We start from the raw sequence: 20,699 nt of genomic DNA, 5'->3' as shown, positions 1-20,699 counted from the left end.
ATTGCTGGACGATAGACGATTTACGATTGGGACGCGAACAATGAATCACCGAGACGTACGTGCACATTGTTCGGATACAAAAGGTTACGCTATTCGTGAAGTAATTATATATTAAAGCTGAGATTCTTCGAAATCGTTAAGATATTCGTTAGAAGACGAATCTACTTTCGTAGGTAATCGTCTCCATCTCACCATTTTACACGATTTCTTTAATATCGAAAGATTCGTAACAAAAAGATTCTTATTCTTTTTTTTATTAAGACAGTTTTTGCCGTAAATCATACAAATCTAATTAATTTTTGTAACTTTAATTAATAATTGTCTGTCACGTTTAATTCTTGATACAACAATAAATTTAAACGAAACAATTCGTCCCATCGTATCGATAAAACATAAAAGAGCGCGAAATTCAAAATTCAAATCGAAGAAGAACTAGTTAGATAATCGTTATCTCTGGCAATCACGTTTCAGACACGCGTTTCTTTTACTTCAAGTGTCACACTTGATGCGAACCACGAACGGAAACCATAATAATAATAAAAAAGGCGGGAAATTCAAAATTCCTACGAGAAACAAATCGACTGGGAAAAGAACGGATGATCGTTATCGAAGATCGAGCGTACATACCTAAGCGAATTGTGAAACTTGTGTATCGAATAAAAAGCGCGTAACAGGCGAAGAGAGCTTCGTTTTCTCCACGGTTTAGACTCACCTGAAACAGAAAGATAACGCTCGAATTAATTATGCAATCCGTGGCAGGGACACGGGGATCGGCTCGGTTGTTATCGTAGGATTACCAAATTATTCGCTATCAATTACAGAGCGCCGAGAATTTATCGTATCCGCGATCAAATATTAATCCGTGAGAGGGGGCGCGCGGTTTAACATTCGTTCTTGGTCGTTTTACGTTCGAGGGCCGACCGAGAATAATTTAGCATTAAAATCGAATGAGCCCCGATTATTGGCTTAGGCAACGTGTTATCGAATTTTAATACAGACACTTTGCCGCGATTCTTGGCCGCGATAATGAAACGAGAATGTCAAACTCGGGTGGAAATTAAAAGATTCGTTTAATTTTTTCACTGATCATTTCGATGGAATATCATTATTGCACAACAATCTGAATTTTGATTCATCCTTAAAAATAAATCTTATGAATATTTATAACTGACGAACTCTCTGTCTAATCATTAAAAAATATGAACGTACGTTCGTGTAGATATATAAAACTTTCAATTTCATTTCTTTATTATAAAAAAGAGTCACGTTTTTAAAAGATACTTAATCTTTCGACAAGAACAACGTCTATAAACATTCGAGGAACGTTGCAATAGCACGCAACAACATACAAGATGCTTACTTCATGCAAATATACTTCGATTTGCATATTTTATTTCCAACGCTTTTCATCCCAATCATTCACTATCCAACTATTAAAAAATATGAATACATGAATATATTTCAAATATCTTTTCAGAGACAAACGCGCATGCTTAATTTTTTTTAAAAATTAAAATTAATCTACGTAAAAAAAAAAAAAACAATTACGCGATTTCTTTAAATAATAAAAACTCGAGCAAGCAATAATAACTTCGAACGTGACGTGAAAATACTAGCAACACGTCTAAACAAGATGGACGAAATCAATAAGAAAGTTAAGCATTACCTTCGTGGATATTAACGATATCGACGAGCAATTTCAAGTTAGACGACATAATTTACAATCGACCATCGTTCCTTTCAAAAGCATACCGCTTCTCATCCATCACGATATATTTAATCAATCGTATAAAGATCGGGCACAGACGGAATTAATAAAGGGGGCGAAACCATTCTACCAATATGCAAGCTACTTTATGCACGAGAGAGTTTTGAAATTAGAGCCACCTATTGATCCCAGACACGCCATCTCTCTGATAATTTCGATATCGCTGGCATCTGCGCGCATCTGAACCTGTGTGCGAGCACAACACGGCTATGTGTTAGTAATTCGTGACAAGTTGGAGGAATTACAGTTTCTCTCGATTCGCATCCAATACCGGACGATTATTATGCATGACTCTTCTGAGTTAACGGGCGGCAAATGTATCGTTGGATATCGAATCCTGTGCTCAGTGCATATGAAATCACGTAATCTAAAACTAGTTTAGAGACGAGATAGTCCCGATATTAATGCAGTTATAAAAGCTTTAAAATGGAATTTAACGTAATCACGCGCACTTGTCCGCGACGAATCTTATTAAATTTAATTATTTGTTTCTGAAACTAACACTATTAGGTATCGTCATGTAAAATTTAAAGCAAATTAAATGAAAATTACATTCTCACGAATTGTTCTTTACAAATTAATTATTAGATCCACTTTTATTTTGTCTCAAACGTACTTTTTAACTTTCATTAGCCAGCGAAAACAATTCTCGAGAGTTTTATCCCTAAACGTATTTGAACTAGATTAGGTTAGGTTCGACGTAAATTTTTAACACTTCTCTAAAGTCCATTATCACGAATATTTTAAAACGTAGAACTTAATTCGTACATAATTTATTCGTTTCCTTAATTTTTCCACGATTACTACACTTTACATCACTCTCGCGCACATAAAATCCACCCGGGAAAGAAAAATATCGCGGTGCATCCATTTGCTGCGAACTACGTACGTAGTAGCCACGCATGCGCAAAGATCGAAGGATCAAAGTCGTTAAATCGTAACGTTACAACGTGTCAATGATATCACTGGCCAACCGGCATTCGTATGCAACGAAATGCACGGTGTGTTTGGGACGATTTGCATCGAGCATAATATATTTCGTGGAAACAATAATTTCCCATTGTTACGAACATTAAATAACCTTGTAACGCAAATATCGGTCGAATAATGTTTCTGGCAAATATCCGGCGGTATTTAATGACATCGAATAAATTGTTATTCACTCCGTCCACCAATTGTCGTTTTGCGGAAATTTTACGAATCGCGTTTATCGCGTGTGACTTGATTTGATTATTTTATTCACCGTCACCGGCAGTTTTTGTACATAAAATCTAGGTAGTTTTAATCATTCTCTCGAACGAACATCGAACGTGAACGAGAAATCGAGGTTTTTAAGAAATTATCATATTAGAATTGCAAAAATTTTTTTTAGAAAACGAATTTTTTATTACGTTGTTGTTATACGAACAACGTAACGAGTGTCAAAAAAAATTTAAACGTGATGAAATTAAAAATTTTCGAGTCGCAAGCAATTTCGCATTGATCTTTTTCCTTCTTTTCCATACCTCTTGCTCCTCCGCCATTACATTACAAAAACATCCAATGAAAAACGGAACTTTTAATCAGAAAATTTTACCTCGATCAAGTGCACTTTTCGTTAATAAATTTTAATACCGAATCATATCCAAATTTTCCTTAATTTTAAAAAATCGATTCTCGTAAACTCAACAACCATTTCCCGGACCTTATATATAATATTATCCCTCGTCATTATCCCTCACCAATACACATACAACGTTTTTCAAACGAACGAGAAAGAAAAAGAAAAAAAAAAAAAAAAATACGATTCACTCGATCGTCCAATCCCGCTCTACACGACGTTGTTTTGCATTGAATAGGATCCATTAATTTGCCGGGTTAAGAAATCGGACATCCTTTCGCAACCGCAATCGTGGAAAATCTCGAGAACCCCGGTTGAATAGCACGAAGTAATTTCGATCGCGCGGAACCGAATCAACTCGAAAACGGCGAGCCGGACGTGGTCGAGTCACGAAAGGGTTCGACTCGTCCGTGTCGCGACCCGCTTCGAGTTGATTACATTCGACCCTGTCCGCGCGATGCGCATGCAACACGCTATCTGGCCGTGCATCGCGGTCAAAGTGAACTTTCCACCGCGTTTCTCCAAACGAGTTTTTGGACAAATAAATAAATATATATATATATGTATATATGTGTGTTGAGAAATTGATAAGGATTCCCTCGAATTGGTATATCGAATATCGTTTTCATTTTTCTAGATTTGCCAGATCGTTCAAATCTGTAATTTAATTTTTGAAATTTTTGAGATTGTATAAATATTTATACGAATAACTCACGTTAAAATTACAATTTGTAAAAGTTAGCGGATAAAGATGTTTCATCGAATTGGAATATCGTACGGTTATAAATTTGTTCCGGTTCAAATTTAATTTTCGAAAAATCGAGGTTATGTTGAATTTGAAACTTACTGGTAATTAGCAAGTTACAAGAAAAATCGAAATCAAAAAAAAAAAATGTATTACTTTGCATAAAACAAGGAATTTTTGAAACATTAAATAATTGAAAAATAATTGTTGATAAGATACCTGAAGCGCGACACACGAGGAGGAATCAGATACCGCGCAATTAACGCTTTATCTATGCACCATAAAGTGGTAAAGAAGTAGAATTTGAATTTTAAAACAGAAGCAATTGACCTATTATTATTATTATTATTATTATTATTATTAACTAGCTGATTTTCAGATAAGACGTAACGTTCGCTTCATTACAATATTTAATAACACGTAATGGATTAATGCGCGCTAACGTATCACCACTTACGCAACGTTGCCACGAAATTAAATTAGCTAATCCATTAACGTTTAACCGCGCAACTTTTAAACAGTTGGAAATAATATTGAAGGAAACACAGGGCCGTCTCTATTACTTTTCGCGTTAATTGTGAAATTTTAAAACGAATTATTTTCGTTGTCACATGCACTTTTCCAAATTATCCTTAACTTGTTCAATTAAATTTCTCTCTTTCTCTCTCTTTCTCTCTCTCCATCCATAATAGTTAATGATTTTAGCGAAAAATGTTCCAAATGGAAGTCGAATCGCGCGATTCCAATTTACAGAGACGCACAAGCGAGTTATCTGATGAAATGGGAATCGAATTTCCTTTTTTCCATCCACAATCAAGACCTCTTTCCAATTCTTTTCACAAATTCGTCAATCGCCGCTTCGAAAGACGAATCACACTTTCTCGTTATTTGTTAATTTAACTTTTCACCGTCCAGATGACCATAAAGTATAACATAATACTTACATCTCGATCCAACTCCTTGCCACAATAAACAAAGAAGGTCGGTCGGTCACGCGTCGAGCTAGGCTCGTGTTGTTTACGTTTGGTTCGACGAAGTCGTGCTTATAGTTTTTTGCCCAACTTTCTTACCACGGCTCTCACACATACACACACACACAATTGTTTCAAAAATTAGTGAGAAAGTAACGGGCTCCACCGCCGATACGATACGACGAATAACGAATAATAACCTTGAATCGAAAGCGTCCTTCCACCAACGATTAAAAAATATTTCTTTTCTTCTAAAAAGTAGAAATATCGTCCGTCGGGAGGAGAAGGAGGAAGAAGACGTTTCGGAACGAGGGCATCCGTTTTTTTTTTGCGAATAATCGAACCACGAGGGAGGAGGGGTGGGGGGGGGGGGAAGAGCCCAGCTGAGAAAAACGATGACGTAAAGACTTGGTGCATTAAGGTTAACGAAACGGAAGCACGCACAGGGGAATAACAGTGAGGGGGAGAGGGAGAAAGATAAGAAACGCGCGTGGTTTATGACATTTCCGTTTGGGAGCAAGACAGTTTTCCTTCCTGTCTAATGTCCTGCGCCATTGGGCGCGATATCTCTTTTTATTTATTGCTCGGCTCTGTTAATGTTACTCGCGACACAGATCTCGATAGGGTTGAGCTCCGCAGCCTCTGCTCGACGATCAGGACGTTGGACGTTGAAAATCGTTTTTAAAAATGCTTGAATAACGTCGAATTATCGAATTAACTTTTATTTTCAACACTTTCGAAGATTTGAACGGATATTTTGGGTAATAATTTTCTAATTGATCACTATGTTGTGGATTAAATCATGTTTAGGGATATTAATAATTTACGAATTTTTAAGAAAGATCGAAAATTGTCCGATAAAATATGAATATTATCGGTTCAAATTTCAACTCACCTATTCAAGCTTCCTCTCGCTTAACTTAATCTCAACTGCAAGTGAAACGTTTCGGATGCAAATTCACCATATATACGTGTGTAATTGATATCCTTATGGTAGAGAATAGTTAATCACAGAAATCCAATATCACTGAGCAAGACGTTAACTTGTTAATGCGTATTATAATACGTGCAAGTAAAAACATAAATTTGATTTGATTTCCCACAAATGGAAACAAAAGATGGCGAAAAAGAAGGTGAAGGAAGAAAACCGTAGACTGAGACGAGAAAGTGGCTCGGGTCCTAACTACATCGATTCCCACATGTTAAAAAAGAAATTTATGCGGCTGCGAAACAGCGTTCCCTTTCAACCGATGAATAGCGCGTATTGTCGTGCTCGAGACACATACTAGATCGTCTAGTTGCACGATTTATGGTATCGCTCGATCCACCTCCATTCACGTGTTTTATGAACTCCGCGTAAATCGATATTACACGTGTCGTTTCGCGTGCAAGACTTTTGTGTGAAACAGAAAGAAAGATGTATATATATATATATATATAGATGATAATTTTTTGTAATTTTCCTGAATTTATTGAATTTCATATTAAGTAAGACTTTTAAGAGACTATTCTCCAAGTCATCGAGACTCACAGTCAATGTTATTATATACGACTATAGTTCCGTGTATATAAATCGAAAGGTGTATATAAATGTTTCTTCGTCGATAATCTCGTTTATCTGCGAATGAAATCGCCATTTCGAGCGACGAAAAGCCGTTGATTTAATTCGAACTTTGTTTTGAAAAAAAAAAAAAAAAAAAAAAGGAATATTCTTACAGTTAATGAATAAAAACGTGGACGTTGCACGTATTTCGCACGGTATTTACAAAATTGTGTAAACAAGGGAGGAAAAGAGATATATATAATAATTCCGTGTAAAAATAAACGGTTGCACAACCGTGCGGTTTTAAAATTACCTTTTCCGCCTCTTTCGATCTCGAACAACGAATTTCGAAACGAAATTCCCCCGAAATCTCGCTATATATATATATATATATACATATATATATCCATATATCCATCCATCCTCACTGTACGTTCGACAAACAGAAATCTTCCAATTATACGGACAAAATGCAGATAGGGCGACGATTCGAGCGCGACGTCAGGTAAAAGGGGGGGGAGGAGGGCGGGCAGAATTTATGCACTCGCCTAATAGTTTCGAATTCGTGTTCGAATTCAAAATGGAGGGCGTTCGTTCCATCTCGTGTAAGTCGTTGCTAATTTTCAACCGGATCCGCGAGTTTAAAATCGGCGGGGAATTTCAATGGCGAATTTGAATGGAGATTTCAATTTATCATTTTCGATCGATTCGAAGAACGAACGAGAAATAAATTTTCATTCGTTTGAAGTTGAAAATTTCTTTTCTTTTTTTTTTTTTTTTTTAGCGAATTCGATTAACTGGAACTTTTTTTTAGAGAAAAGAATTACTTCGAAACTGTTCAACATAATATGTATAATATAAATACTTTCCAAAATATTCTAAACATCTTTCTCTTCTTCTCCTTGTTTTCTTTATTCGAGAACAGAATGGAACCGTCGTCTAGTTCGTATCGTTTCATTTATGGAATGGAGAAAAATATTTTCGATCGGTTCATTAATATAACCGTGAATACAATCGAGTCGATCAGCTGATATCCATATCCTGTATACATATACATACCGGTTCTTGTTTGTATCAACAACTTAATTTGAATGTGCAATTAGTCGATACACGGGGATCGACGGCGTTGAAATTAAAGCAAACAATAAACTCGATAAAATATATTTCCCGTTCCGCGCGGGCAAATGAGCATAAGCTCGCGAGTGGATAACACGAATTTTTCGTTTTGACAACTCGCGTTCGATTTAACACGATTGTTTGTATCCGATAATAATTCGCGTATTAATAATTTTATTCATACGCGACTAATCGCAAGTTGTCGCAGACAACTAATTTTTCACGGATAAAACGATCGATCGGCTATATATTTATTTGCGTTACGTGTTATAAAAAAATTAAGCTTTATTTACTTTTTACACTTGCTATTACCTCCGTGTCGGTGTTTATTAAAAAAAATTAAGGAAGGAAATTATCCTGTTTTCCGATCAAATGTAAACGTAGAAAATTTTTATTCTTTCAGAACTAACTTTTAAAAAAAACTAAAACTAAGGAAGGAAATCAGTAATAAATCGGTGGAATGCAACGAAATTAGCGCCGTGAAGTGAGAATGAGATCCACTGGTTCTTGAAATTCTTGAAATTCTTGATACGAATCGAGTAAATACTTCGAATAAGAGAAAATAAAAGTTTCTTAATATACTCGATCGACATCTTCAATTCCTTTCGATCTTTAATTACAAAAGATTCAAAGTTGTAAGTTAATTATTAAGAGATTCGAGTTCAATTTCGACAAAACTACAAGGAAGAAAGAAAGGAAAATGATTCACAAAAGTTTCGCCGTGTTAATAAAATTAGACAAATCCCGTTTAATTTCAACGAATCCAAATTCAAAAGTAAAGATATCACGGCGCTGGCCGAGATTGAAACCTGCGCGCAGGAATCCTGCCTGCCCCGAAAACTCGTTAAATAAATCATCATCGAAATTGCGCAGGAACGACGATGAATAACGCGAACGCATGTTCGACGCTCGCAATCACGATTTCCGTTTTCACATCCTCGAATCGAACAACAATCGAACGATTTGGTCGCGATTGTTCCTTTCCTTTCCTTTCCTTTCCCCTCCCCCGCCCCCCTCGTTTAAAAGAAGTTTCCGAAGAAACTGGGCGAAAGAAATTCAGGCTCGAGACGATCGAATGAATTTAGATTAAACTTTCCATCTCGTGATCCACTTCTCTATTTTTCTTTCCCTCCCCCCTTCCTCCCTCCCTTCCTTCCTTCCTTCCTTGCATTCGAGGATAAAGTGGATCCATCGAAACGGTATATAAACGATCGATTTATTATTACCCCCTTCTCCTCGGAAGAAGTTTATTAATAAACGTGAAAAGTGGTTATTCCACCAACTTTGGCAATTGGTATAATCAGGCGATGCGTGAAATAATTTTGATAGCAGAGGAAGAGAGAGAGAGAGAGAGAGCAGAGAATTATAATAACCTCTGATCTTTAATTTCGTCGAAAAGTTTCGAAAGCAAGGATTCGATCGTGACGCCATCTTGAAGGCGGATTAAATATAACTCGAGTATAATTACCGTAAAATTATCGTGAAAAGTTGCCCTCGATCTTCGAAACGGCACACATTGAGCAGGAGTTTGGGAATCGCATCCAACGTCAGCAACGTCTCCCCATCCCAGGGAATCGAGGGTTTGACGGACGGTTTGGTTAGTAGTTTCCAAAGATCCGTAACTAACGGATCAGAACAAATGACTGAAGGGGGAAGATGGAGGGATAGAGGAGGCAGCGCCGTCCTACAATGAAGGAGGACTCGAGAGGAAAGTTCGGGTTCGACCGTTATATCGCGGGTTCTCTATTTAAATTGAATAGATATCGCGAAATCGATGGGGTTTGGATAGGATCTATCGTTTATTTCCACGTGGAAACGTCTTGGCTTCTTTCCACGCTCTACTCGCGTGCGAGAATTTTCTATTGTTGTGTATCTAAGTTTAAAATAAATCTTTGCGGGTGTATTTGAAAAAAATCGAGGAAATTTTCGAGTTCTCGATGCCTAATCGATATTTACCTTTGTCGGATACTCGGTTGGTTGAGAAGAAGAAAGTGTAAATATAAAATTGAAATTCAAAATGATTTATAAAGTTCAGTAAATATTGAATTATCTTTACCTTTTATTTAATAAATAAAAAGTCAATTTCTATATTGGATCTAGTTTTACTTTGACTTACTTTGAGGAAATGCAAATGTTCTAATTTCTTCTTTAAACAAATAAAAATCAAACGATAAAACTTACCCTTCTGAAAGTATTTTTTTATTTAATATTCTTTACTTAATATGGCGAAAAATAATGCTTGAATTCCCAAAGCGAAAACGTTTACAATCTGTTTTAATTCCTTGCTAGCCCACCTCTTTACCATCCGTAATTACCAAAATTAATTACCTAAACCTATTCAATTACGCCCGTTCTATTACCAGAGATCATGGAACACGGGCTAATTAGCATTCCCTTAAAAAATTTCCAAGCGCGTCAAACCGAGCGTTCGAATCGAATCTACATCCCATATTTTCTCTGTTCCGACCCATTGTTCCCGACAAATAGGCCGGAATCGCGTGGAAAAGGATGGTCGATTAATATGGTACAAGCGAGAGAGAGAGAGAGAGAGAGAGAGAGAGAGACGATCCGTGTCAGGATCCGTGTAACTTTCGCGGTGGAACGAAGGATTCTACGACAATCGTGAATTAATGATATCTGTTTGCCCTGTTAATAACGTGAATTTTATACGTGCGCGCCAACGCGACGATCCAATTGCGCGTCGTACACATTCGAAACTGGTATCAAGGATTTGGATCGAACGAGACTAACCTAGATCGATGAAATTGTCGGCCGTCAGATGTCTCCAAGATGCGTCACGCTATGCGAGTTATGCGCATGCGTGGTTACGATAAATTTTCAGATCAAGTTGTATCGTATTCTTTGTAGAGGAAAATTATTAGGTTATTTTTAGTGTTAACCTGTTAAAAATAAATTAGTAAAGAAAGGTAACATATGAAATTTATTGAGAACGAATATTTTTTAAGACGTGAATGGAGCAACTTTGACTGAAAGAAATAACATATGAGAATTGTTAAAAGTAAATGAAATTTTTAAAATTATAGTACACGTTACGTGACTTTGGTATTTATTTGCTGAAGATAGAAAGAAACGTATATTTGCTGTTAATATAATACTAGTGATGATTTCAAAACGAGTCACGAATAATAATATATTTATTCTCCGATAGAGCCTATTCTAATTTAAATATTAATGGTTTCCACTAGTCAGTTTTTGCAATGCAAAAAAAAAAAAAAAAAAAAAGGAAATAAAAAATACGATTGGCGTTTTAAAACGAATTTTTAATTTACGTCTTTATTTCGTTGTTATTGTTGTTATGTTAATATAATTCCGCATTCATATCTCATGATAATTAATTTCTCGATAAATAATTAGGTTTTACGTAATCTATGTTTTATCATGAACGCGATTGAAAAAGTGTAAACAATTAAATCGAAAATTGATATAATATTTCGAACGATATTGTCTTCGAATTCGAATTAACAAATCGACTTGCGCCGGGGATTATGCAAATGTGTACGATATATATCCAATGCGATTTCGTGAATATTTTCCATTCGTTTTTCCTATCTTTAATTTCATCCTCTCTCTTTTCAATTTCAAAATTCACGAATCGTATTAACCTTCGATCGATGCTCGCCAAAATGAGGCGAGAAATTAATAGACCGAATCGTTTTCCAATTTCGACTGAATATTTTATGTCACATATTCGCTACCTTTTCAATATGTAATCAATTCTTTTCTTTTTTTTTTCTGCTTTATCAATAAATTATTACAAATTGATAAAATTACGATTTTGAAAGTGACTCGCAGCGAGAATGAAACAGAGAACAGACACGATTTCACGTAGCCGAGGGAAATTTCTTTCGAAAATCACGGGAGAATAAGCAGAAAAATTTTGTTCATATGCGTGAACAGCGTGCAAATAATTTTCCATGCGAAACTTCGAACGCAAAGTTTAAAAAGTTTTCCAAGTGGATCCTTTCGTATCGTTGAACGAAGGAAAAAAGTTTATTCGTATTCGAATAAACCTGTTCTTTCGGTTATTTCCGATATTATCGGATATCATTGGAATGAAATCTGGAACGAACAAATATTCCTCGAGTTATTTAACAATTATTAACGAACAATAACAATTATTCGTTAAATTCTTTCTTTCGTCGAGAAACAAATATTTAAAATAAAAATCGACGGATTTTTTCATAAATTCCAGCTATTACAAAATTAAATTATTACAATAATACATTTACTTTCCTCTTAGATAAACCTCCTTTCCAAGGAGTATCTATTTCATTGAGAATGAAAATCAACAAATTTTGATTAAATTTGCAAAAAAAAAAAAATTTTTTCAAAGAAGTTTCTCGTTCAAAAAAAAAAAAATCATGCACAAGATGGCGCGTTAATTTCAAAAGATTACCGCGCCGGATGAATCTTTTGTACTTGGCTCTGTCTCCATTCGCTCATCCGGCAAAACTATTTTCGTCGAGCGTGTTTGAAGCCAAAGAACTCTTTAAGGGGACGATCCACTTCTGAATTCTTCCACTTACTCTCTCGAAAACGAGCGGAGAAGAAGTGCTTACATCTTCTTCCCTTACTTACTTCTTCCCGAATTAACAAACTCGTCGAGCGAACGAGTTATCGAATCATCCTTTCGATCGTTTCCTGTTCGTAAATCTCGCGCGTGGATGATTTGCAGGGAATAAATTCAACGTTACTTGGTCAGGTATCGAGATCGTAAATCAACCCGGTTGAAAAATCTTCGACCGAATTGGTATTAGATCGATGCGTGCGGAATTTCGTTCGAGATTGAATTTGATAGGTTAATATTTTGCTTCACAACGTAGACACAATGTACTTTTTATCGATTTAAAAATGTTTCGATCGAACGAGGGAGAAGGAAGGAACGAAATTTCAAGTATTTATAAAATATTTAAGAATTGTGAAAATAGCACAAATATCGTTTATATTGCATCCTTATTCTTTAAATGTAAATAAATCAACACGAGATACAAAACAACGTGTTCCTTAAAGTTTTTCAAAATTTTATAACTTTTCGCCGATAATTCTTTCTGAAATAATCCCAGCGGAGGTTGACAAGCGCTATTCATCGTCATTAAATTTCAACCGTTGTCGTTTGGACGGATTTCGGATAACGAAATTTAACGTTTGTAATCAACATGGAAAATTTATCGATCGAATGTAGGAATCGGCGTGGTGAAAGCAAAGAGTCTCGTCGAAAATGATATTCTTTCGTGACGGGCGAAAGTACGTTTGTTTGGATTAAAATTTATCCGACGCCACTCGAATGTTGAGAATTTGCGGTTTATCGATGTTTAATTCGTTGCGCGAGCAAGTTTATCGAAGTTTTAATCGATGGAAATAACTCTGGAGTGTGGAAAAACAAATGAAAGAAAGAGTGGAGAATTTGAATAACTTTTCAAGTATGCGTTCCACGAGAAGATTTTTGTTGAACGGAGAAAAAAAATGCGTGGAGTATATATTATAATCTTTTGTATTCAATATACCACGAAGAGTATTATTTGATATGGATGGAGGAGATTTTATATTGAATCTTAAAGTGATTACATTGTATAAATTGATGAAAGTCGATATCTTTTTCTTTAAAATTAAAAATTTTTTGAATTCGTTACAAAGTATATAATATAATTCTATAGAAAACTCGATCGTTTAATTTAAACTATTCTTGAATTAAATCAAACTATTATAACTTGAATTTAATTCAGGGACAAATTAAATTATGTTAGGTTAGATTATGCAACTATTATAACTTGGATTTAATTCAGGGGCAAATTAAGTTGTGTTAGGTTAGATTATGCAACGAGTTTCTTTAAAAAATATAAAACAATTAATTTTGAAAATTTCGATTAAAAAATTTTCGAATTACGACATTTAACACTCTTTTCGATAGTATTTCAAACAACAATCACTAATGGATCTTTTCACGCAGAGTTTATATCTTTTCCAAATGCGAAATTGAAAGGAATTTATATGTAACGAATAATAAATAATGATATATATTTAAAATTCATAAAGATATCCAATATCGAAAAATCGATGTAAGATATGGAAGAGCGCCGTTTCATGTATCGAAAATTTCCATGTCCATTCATCAGCGCAACAATTTTTATTCTCTGTACAAAAGAGAATAAAAATTTCTTCGAAACCTATAGAACCACGATTCCCATAAATAACCAAGCAACGAGCAACCAACCTCGACCATAAATTCACTTCAATAGAACATTCATCGTAATCATAAGCATTGGTTGTGGTTCGATGTTATTATCGCCCCAAGCAAGGATCGTCATTGAAAAACGGGAAACTGCCTCTAAAGAATATTTAAATATAAAAATCACAAAAAATGTATATCGATGGTACAACGTTTTTACTAATGAAATGGGAAAAAGTGATAAAATGAAGAAATGATTGTGTTTCTTCATAAAAAAATGATACGAATAATTTTTAGGTTAACTTAATATAACTAATCTACTAATAACAAGTATGTATTGTAATGGATTTATTTTCAGTAATTTCTTTTAATAAGAATTGTTGAAAAAATATTTGTACGATTGCTTTAATTAAATAGTTAAGAAAATGTTATTTATATAATTAAAGAAATTGGAATCTTTAATGAAAAATTCAACTCGCCATTTTATAAAAGAGAAAATTTATCATTCGTTCAAAAAACATTTTTCAATTATGCAAAGTAAATTATTATTATTCTTATTACTCTGAAAATAATAATTTTAATAAGAAATGTTATAAATAAAAAATATATACGTACTGAAAAATCAAGCATCAATAATTGAACATTGAAAATTACAAGATCGAATATTTCTTTCTTCAAAACTGTGAAAATTCCAAATATGGACGAGTCACGCATCACTTTTATACTTTCCATTTACACTTGTCACTTGTACGAATCATTGAAATTCTATCACAAATTATTATATCATCAAAATTTCATTTCTTTTCACTACCATTCACTCAAAATTTCCTCAATTTCTACTTCATTTCGACTAAACTACTAACGAAACTAACCAAACTAACTAAACTAATCAATATCGACATATTCATCAATCCACACACATGACGCCATTTTTCGTGACTTGTGCAAATACGTGTCCAACGCCCTCTACAATATAAACGATTGCGAGATCGGTCGGCAAAGAGGTTAAGAAGACGTATTGCGAAGAGTATTTCGATTATAGGCGTGTAGATACGAATTGTGGCGAGAGGAAACGACGAATAAGCGTTAAAACAGCCTTACGCAAAACGCGTTCATTAGCGTGCAAATGGATCGGGTGGAAATGGCCGACCGTAAAATAATCTCGTTGCACCCGTAGTCGACCCGTTGCGTTCGTTAACCATTCGTGAGCCGCAGGAATGGATGCAATTACCAAGAACAGAATCGAAGCATTTCTCTGCCGGTTGCACGTGGAAACTTGGATAATTTTGATCCGGTGTCGCTGTTTCAACCTAACCTCCTAATATTCTACGTAACATTTTTCCTCTATCCTCTTTGACAATTCTATATTTTATTATGTTATATTTTTCTTTTGAATAATTATTTTTTTTTTTTTTTACTCTTTTTTTCTCTTCTCCCTCTCTCTTAATTCCAAGTCAAAAGATTTTTAGACTTTTATTCGAAAGAACTGGTATGGAAATTAGGTCGATGCAATTTCATTATTTTCTTCCTTTTTTTTTTTAATTTTTTTTTTTTTTTTTTTTTTTAGCTTTTTTGGAATGAAAATAAGCACAGTCTTGGGCTGAGAAATTGTTTTTGACCCATTTCGTCCGTGTGCACCGTATTTCCCGTGTTTCAAGCTGCGAGAAAGTTGTGCAAACTCGGCGAGAGGATCATCGCGCGTTTCGAGACTGCAAGCGTTACCTTGGCTACCAGATAACTGCAAAAACGCAGTTTGGATTCTTGTTAAACTGTCCATAGGCAAAACGCAAAATTCCTTCTGTCCTTCCTGTTGGATCGAGGTATCACTATATGGAAAATTTCATTCTTTTAATTTTCTTTATTTTACATAATTTTTTTTTTCTCTTGTCATTGCGTCATTTCTTTGATATTTCAGGTTCATTTTATATATATATTTATATTTCAATAAACTATATTATTATTTATCGATTTCCAACAATTAGAATTGTGGACATTGCTATTGAATATTGTTTGCCAAACAAAATTAAATAAATTTAGATTAAGTAAACTATGAACTATTAAAGCAAAATGAAGAGAAATGTAAATTTTGAAAATATTGATTTTTAAGAGAAAATAATAATAAGTAAAAAAGTATACTACGTGATGTATCTTGAAAAGTGAAATATACAGAAAGTTGAGAAAATTGCAATTAGTTGATTGTGCCTGAATTTTTCGAAGTTGAAGTTGCCGGGTATGTGAATACTAATTTTGAATACTTTTAAATGAAGCGATTCATTCGTGAGGAAATATGTTGAAATGATTATAAAGATACGCATGTCTCATTTGGAAATGCACTATTTTATTATTGAGCGTAAAATTTCGTAACACTTTTAGAAAGGTAATACATTATTTCACTTCCTCACGTCACCATTCGCTGGGATTAAAATATTAATTACAAATAATATTTGCAAATATTTGCATGTCGAATTATTTCGAAAGTTAATCATTTACAACGATGAATGTTTGTTATTTATTATTGTGTGTTTTATTATTTATTTGAGATAAAGTGCCGCAAATAAATTATTTCGATGTAATTTATTCGTTAAATATATTTTAGAATTATCGTGTTCCTGATTTTCGTATTTATTCGTATGATATATTCTGATACTTCACATTCGTTCCAGGAATCGTGTACCATCTTTATTTGTTATTCTCGTTTTAAATAAAAAGCGGAGGCATCTTTTTAAAAAAAAAAAATAAACATCACAATATTTGTTGTTGAACGATTGTTCCTTCGTTTTATATTATTATTTATTTATAATATATATAAGAAACGACAAAATCGTTAGCATATATAATAATATAATTCACTGGTTCCAATAATTATTCATTTAATAATAAATCACGTAATATATTCAAAATCGATAAAGTAAAATCATTCGTAAAAACCAATTTTTTATCCAAATAATTACACACGTACATAATATCATTAAATAATAATAACAACGTGCTTCTTAACAAATAAAATAACAACAACAATTCTTTCTTATTATAAAATATATTAATTTTGCAATTTTTTTCATCGTACTTTGAAAAATTTTCGCGACTGACTGTACAAATGAATATTGCAATCTCATTTCTTATTTCTATATAATTCGGATAATTATAATCAGTGCTGTACACTTCCTTCGCCGCTATATCCAATCGACGGTAAAGCACTGGTGAGGAAAAAAAATCAGTGAACTGTAAATAAGTGAGTGGAACGGTACAAAGGGGCTGGAACAGCCTCGAATCACCGAAATTCGTGGCCTTTACTTCGCCAAACGAAATGGCTCGAATCGAACCCGCCTCGTTCTCATCGCCTTTTACGTGACACTTTAGCGGAACAAACTAACGACGTTACCAACCGAACCGAAGAGCAAAGGCTAAACACGATTCGCTACACAAACCAAATTTCGTCTTGATTTGCACCTCGAGGTCACGCTGGAACAACGATCCACTCGAGGAATCTAAACAGTTTGGAACCTTGTTACGACGAACCATCGTGTCTAACCTCTTTCTTAACCTCTCGACGAAGATGGCGGTGCTCTCTTATAGTTTCTTTACGCCATCTATGTAATTGTTTCTCGACAAATTTTTATTTATTTTTTTTTTTTTTTTTTACACTTGTATCGTTACATACTTTTTCGTGTCCAGTTATTTCGAAATACATGTATGTAGAGATGAAGAAAAATGCTAGTTTACACGACGCATGGAGGTTAATGGTATATGAATAGAGTGTGGATACATTGTGGAGAATTGTCGATGTTTTCGATACCACGAATTATCGAGCTGTATGTTTTTCGTTATTCGAGGCAAATATTATGTAATGTAATAATCGTTAAGGATCTATTATTTATTATCCACGTGTAAATAAAATACGGGAATACGAGCGTGATAAAAAAAATTATGATAATTTTTCATGGAAAAGTAAATTTAAGAATATGAAATTCCATCTATGTTGAAAAGATCGATTTTGGAAATTCATGCATGCGCATACATTTAAATTTCATTTTAACGAGCCATTCTATGAACTCTTGTCATTTCTATGTATGAAGTTTCAAATATAATAAACGATACGAAGTACAAATATGTACACTTGTGCATGAAATTTTATCATTTCATATAAATTATAAATTTTAATTCAATAACGTTTCTCAATTATCGATATGCCAATATCTTATAATTTCTTTATCATTTATTTTAATTCGATATTTTACGTGAAAATATTCGATCGCAATATCCACCACTATCCAATTTTCCACTTGCCAAAGTTTTCAATCATAAAAAATTCGTGGAAAAGTTTTTAGAAATCTTCGAAAAGCAGGATTTTTTGTTTCAGGAATATTAAAACGATACACTACAAATGAATTAATTCCATTAATTCAATATCGTGCAAAACAATAAATTCCATCAATTTCGAAATCGAATCAACAAAAACACCAAATGTGGGAAAGGAAAAAAGGCCCAGAAGAAAAAAATGTTCGACAAAGAAACTGCTCGGAACGGAAACAGTTGTTCACGTGGCAATTTTAAATCGTGCGAATGTACTTCGTGTCGCAACTTCCTCTCCTCTTTCCCTCGCGCCAATTCCCTCCCGTTTTTTGATTCGTGAAAAAAAAAAAAAAAGAAAAAACGACATTTCGACACGGCCGAAAGCAAGACTCGTCGAAAATCAAACGGTGTTCCTCCCAAAGCATTGTGCCATGCACGGATGTTTGAATTTCTCACGGTGTTCCACGCGCACAACAAATTTTAGACGATTTGACGTGGCTAGCGTGTGCCACACAGTGATTCCCAATCTGCGGATAACGGTCGACGAAAGTGAACGTAAAATAAGTGACTTTAATATGATTAAATTTACCTTAAATCGTTTGGGCAAAAATTTAATTTCTAAATCTCTTCCAAAAGAATTTTCCCTCGTGGTGATCGAAATCTTTCGAAATTTTTCGATCGAGCGAAAGATCGTGTGGAGATTTGTAAGAGATGCCGAAATTTTTTTTCAAATTTTTCGACAACCTATAACAATAAAAGAATATAACGTTATTCGCAAGTAACTTTCACCGATCGACATTACCAACAGTCACCGAAAAGTAAGGTTAGGTTACACTCTGTAAACTCTTCATCGCTGTGATATTAATTTTTTTAATTTTACTTATCTACACGATGTATGGAATCACAAGGTATTTAAATATTACAAATAAGAGGTCGCGAAAGAGATTGGAAAACGCTAAGGTAGTACGTAGAATCGAGAACGATTTATAAAGCCACTCTCTCTTCCTCTTCTCCGAGCCAATCGCGTCAGCCAAGCTTGTCTAACGCAAATTGTCCCTAGCGCCACCTGGGGATACTTCCAATTTTATGCTGGGTTCGTGCATCGAATAAAGCGATATTTAAAAAAAAAAAAAAAAAAAAACAGAAATAATCAAGATTTTCGTAACGATACGTTCGACATGGGAATGGAAAATATTTTTAAGCTGGATCTAAATTTACGATACTCATCAATCTAAATCTAGTGTTATTCTTAAATCCATATTTCTTTTTTTCTTTTTTTTTTTTTTTAATCTGTACAACAAAATTGGATTTATGCCTGCAGAAATTGGAAATTGAAAACGTTACGAGTTTTCTCGTAAACTTTTGTATTATATCCGCTATTAATCTTTCCCGACATGTGTGCAGAGATAAGCGAAAAATATAAATATAGTTTACGTATGATTCCACGTATTATTCAATATCGCGTAAATATTTTGAACGTAGAAGACTTACGTCACGTATCCGCTGACCAATCGTGACCAATGAGAAATTTGCGTAACGTACCTGCAAAAAAAGAAAAAAAAAAAAAAAAAGAAAATAAATCTTCGTATACAGTATCACTTGTAAATATTTTTTATTGAAATTGAGATATTATTAAAACGTTTCGAGAAGGAAATTAAACATTTTAAATAATTCGCAAAAAAAAAAAAAAAAGAAACAAAAAATACATAAAATCGAAATTACACGATTATTTTGCAACTGCAAAATAAAAACTTGACAAACGTTTAAAAATCTCGCCAAAATAAAAATTTCTACGAGGTCCAAAAAAGATCCAAAAAAATCATCCATTATTCTCCTCGTGTTTTATCCGAAAATCCAAACCTATGGCTTTCGTTCCAGAATTTCCTTTCCATTAAACAGAGTAATGTGCACACGTTTTCAGAGGATTCACGCGCGGACTCGCGTCCAGATTCGAGCGTGTTTGCCCGAGAAATCCGTAGAAAAGGATAATGAGGGGAGCTGCAAAGGGGTTTGGCCTAACCCTTCTAATCGAGCCGGTAAATTGTCGAATTTCCAGCCAGCTTTAAGGTCGTGTTCAACGTGTTTGTTTCATCCTCTAATCGACGACTGTTTCGCCGATTAAAACGATAAAGGGGAAGAGCGGGGAGGAGAGGGATGAATTAGAGCCATGGCGGAGACCTTTATACGACTCATTATCATTTTATTAAAGCCAAACTCGAACGTAGTGGCGGGATTATTTTCATTTCTCACACCGGGATAAAGGAGGAGTATATAATTTGGAAAAAGGAGGAATTATTCGATATCTCTTTTTTCCTATATAATCGTACAAAATGCGATTTTATTCACGAAACGTAATGATTTTCATCTGGCTCGTTTTTTACTTATCTCACGATCCAAGCACAATTTTTGTCCGTTCTATTCGAGACTCGTTTCAACTAACAAGCCTAATTCGAACCGTTATTCAGACTCCCTTTTC

At 34.3% G+C, this 20,699-nt stretch overlaps 1 protein-coding gene across 12 annotated transcripts in view; it reads right to left on the bottom strand.

Annotated features, from left to right (window-relative positions):
* The window catches only part of LOC147656818 (furin-like), a 292,983-nt gene that overhangs the window by 131,398 nt on the left and 140,886 nt on the right, over positions 1 to 20,699 (bottom strand). For 5 of the 12 annotated variants that reach the window (XR_015293694.1, XR_015293692.1, XM_086913339.1 and 2 more), the window contains one exon: positions 628 to 712. The exons of 6 other annotated variants lie outside the window; for them this stretch is intronic. Coding sequence is in view for 4 of the 6 variants with exons in the window: in XM_086913339.1 (XP_086769465.1) it covers positions 628 to 712 (85 nt within the window). In the remaining 2 variants the exon portion in view is untranslated. Of the gene's footprint in view, positions 1 to 627; positions 713 to 18,728; positions 18,968 to 20,699 lie in introns of those variants that run through there. One more of the 12 variants, XM_086913338.1, reaches the window with a different exon arrangement.

This window comes from Apis florea, unplaced genomic scaffold, assembly GCF_048593485.1.
Source record: "Apis florea isolate Af1SG1 unplaced genomic scaffold, ASM4859348v1 contig_3496_pilon, whole genome shotgun sequence".
In the NCBI taxonomy this organism is placed as follows: domain Eukaryota; kingdom Metazoa; phylum Arthropoda; class Insecta; order Hymenoptera; family Apidae; genus Apis; species Apis florea.
The sequence above is the reverse complement of the archived record's forward strand: the minus strand, read 5'-3'. Positions and strand labels throughout refer to the sequence as shown.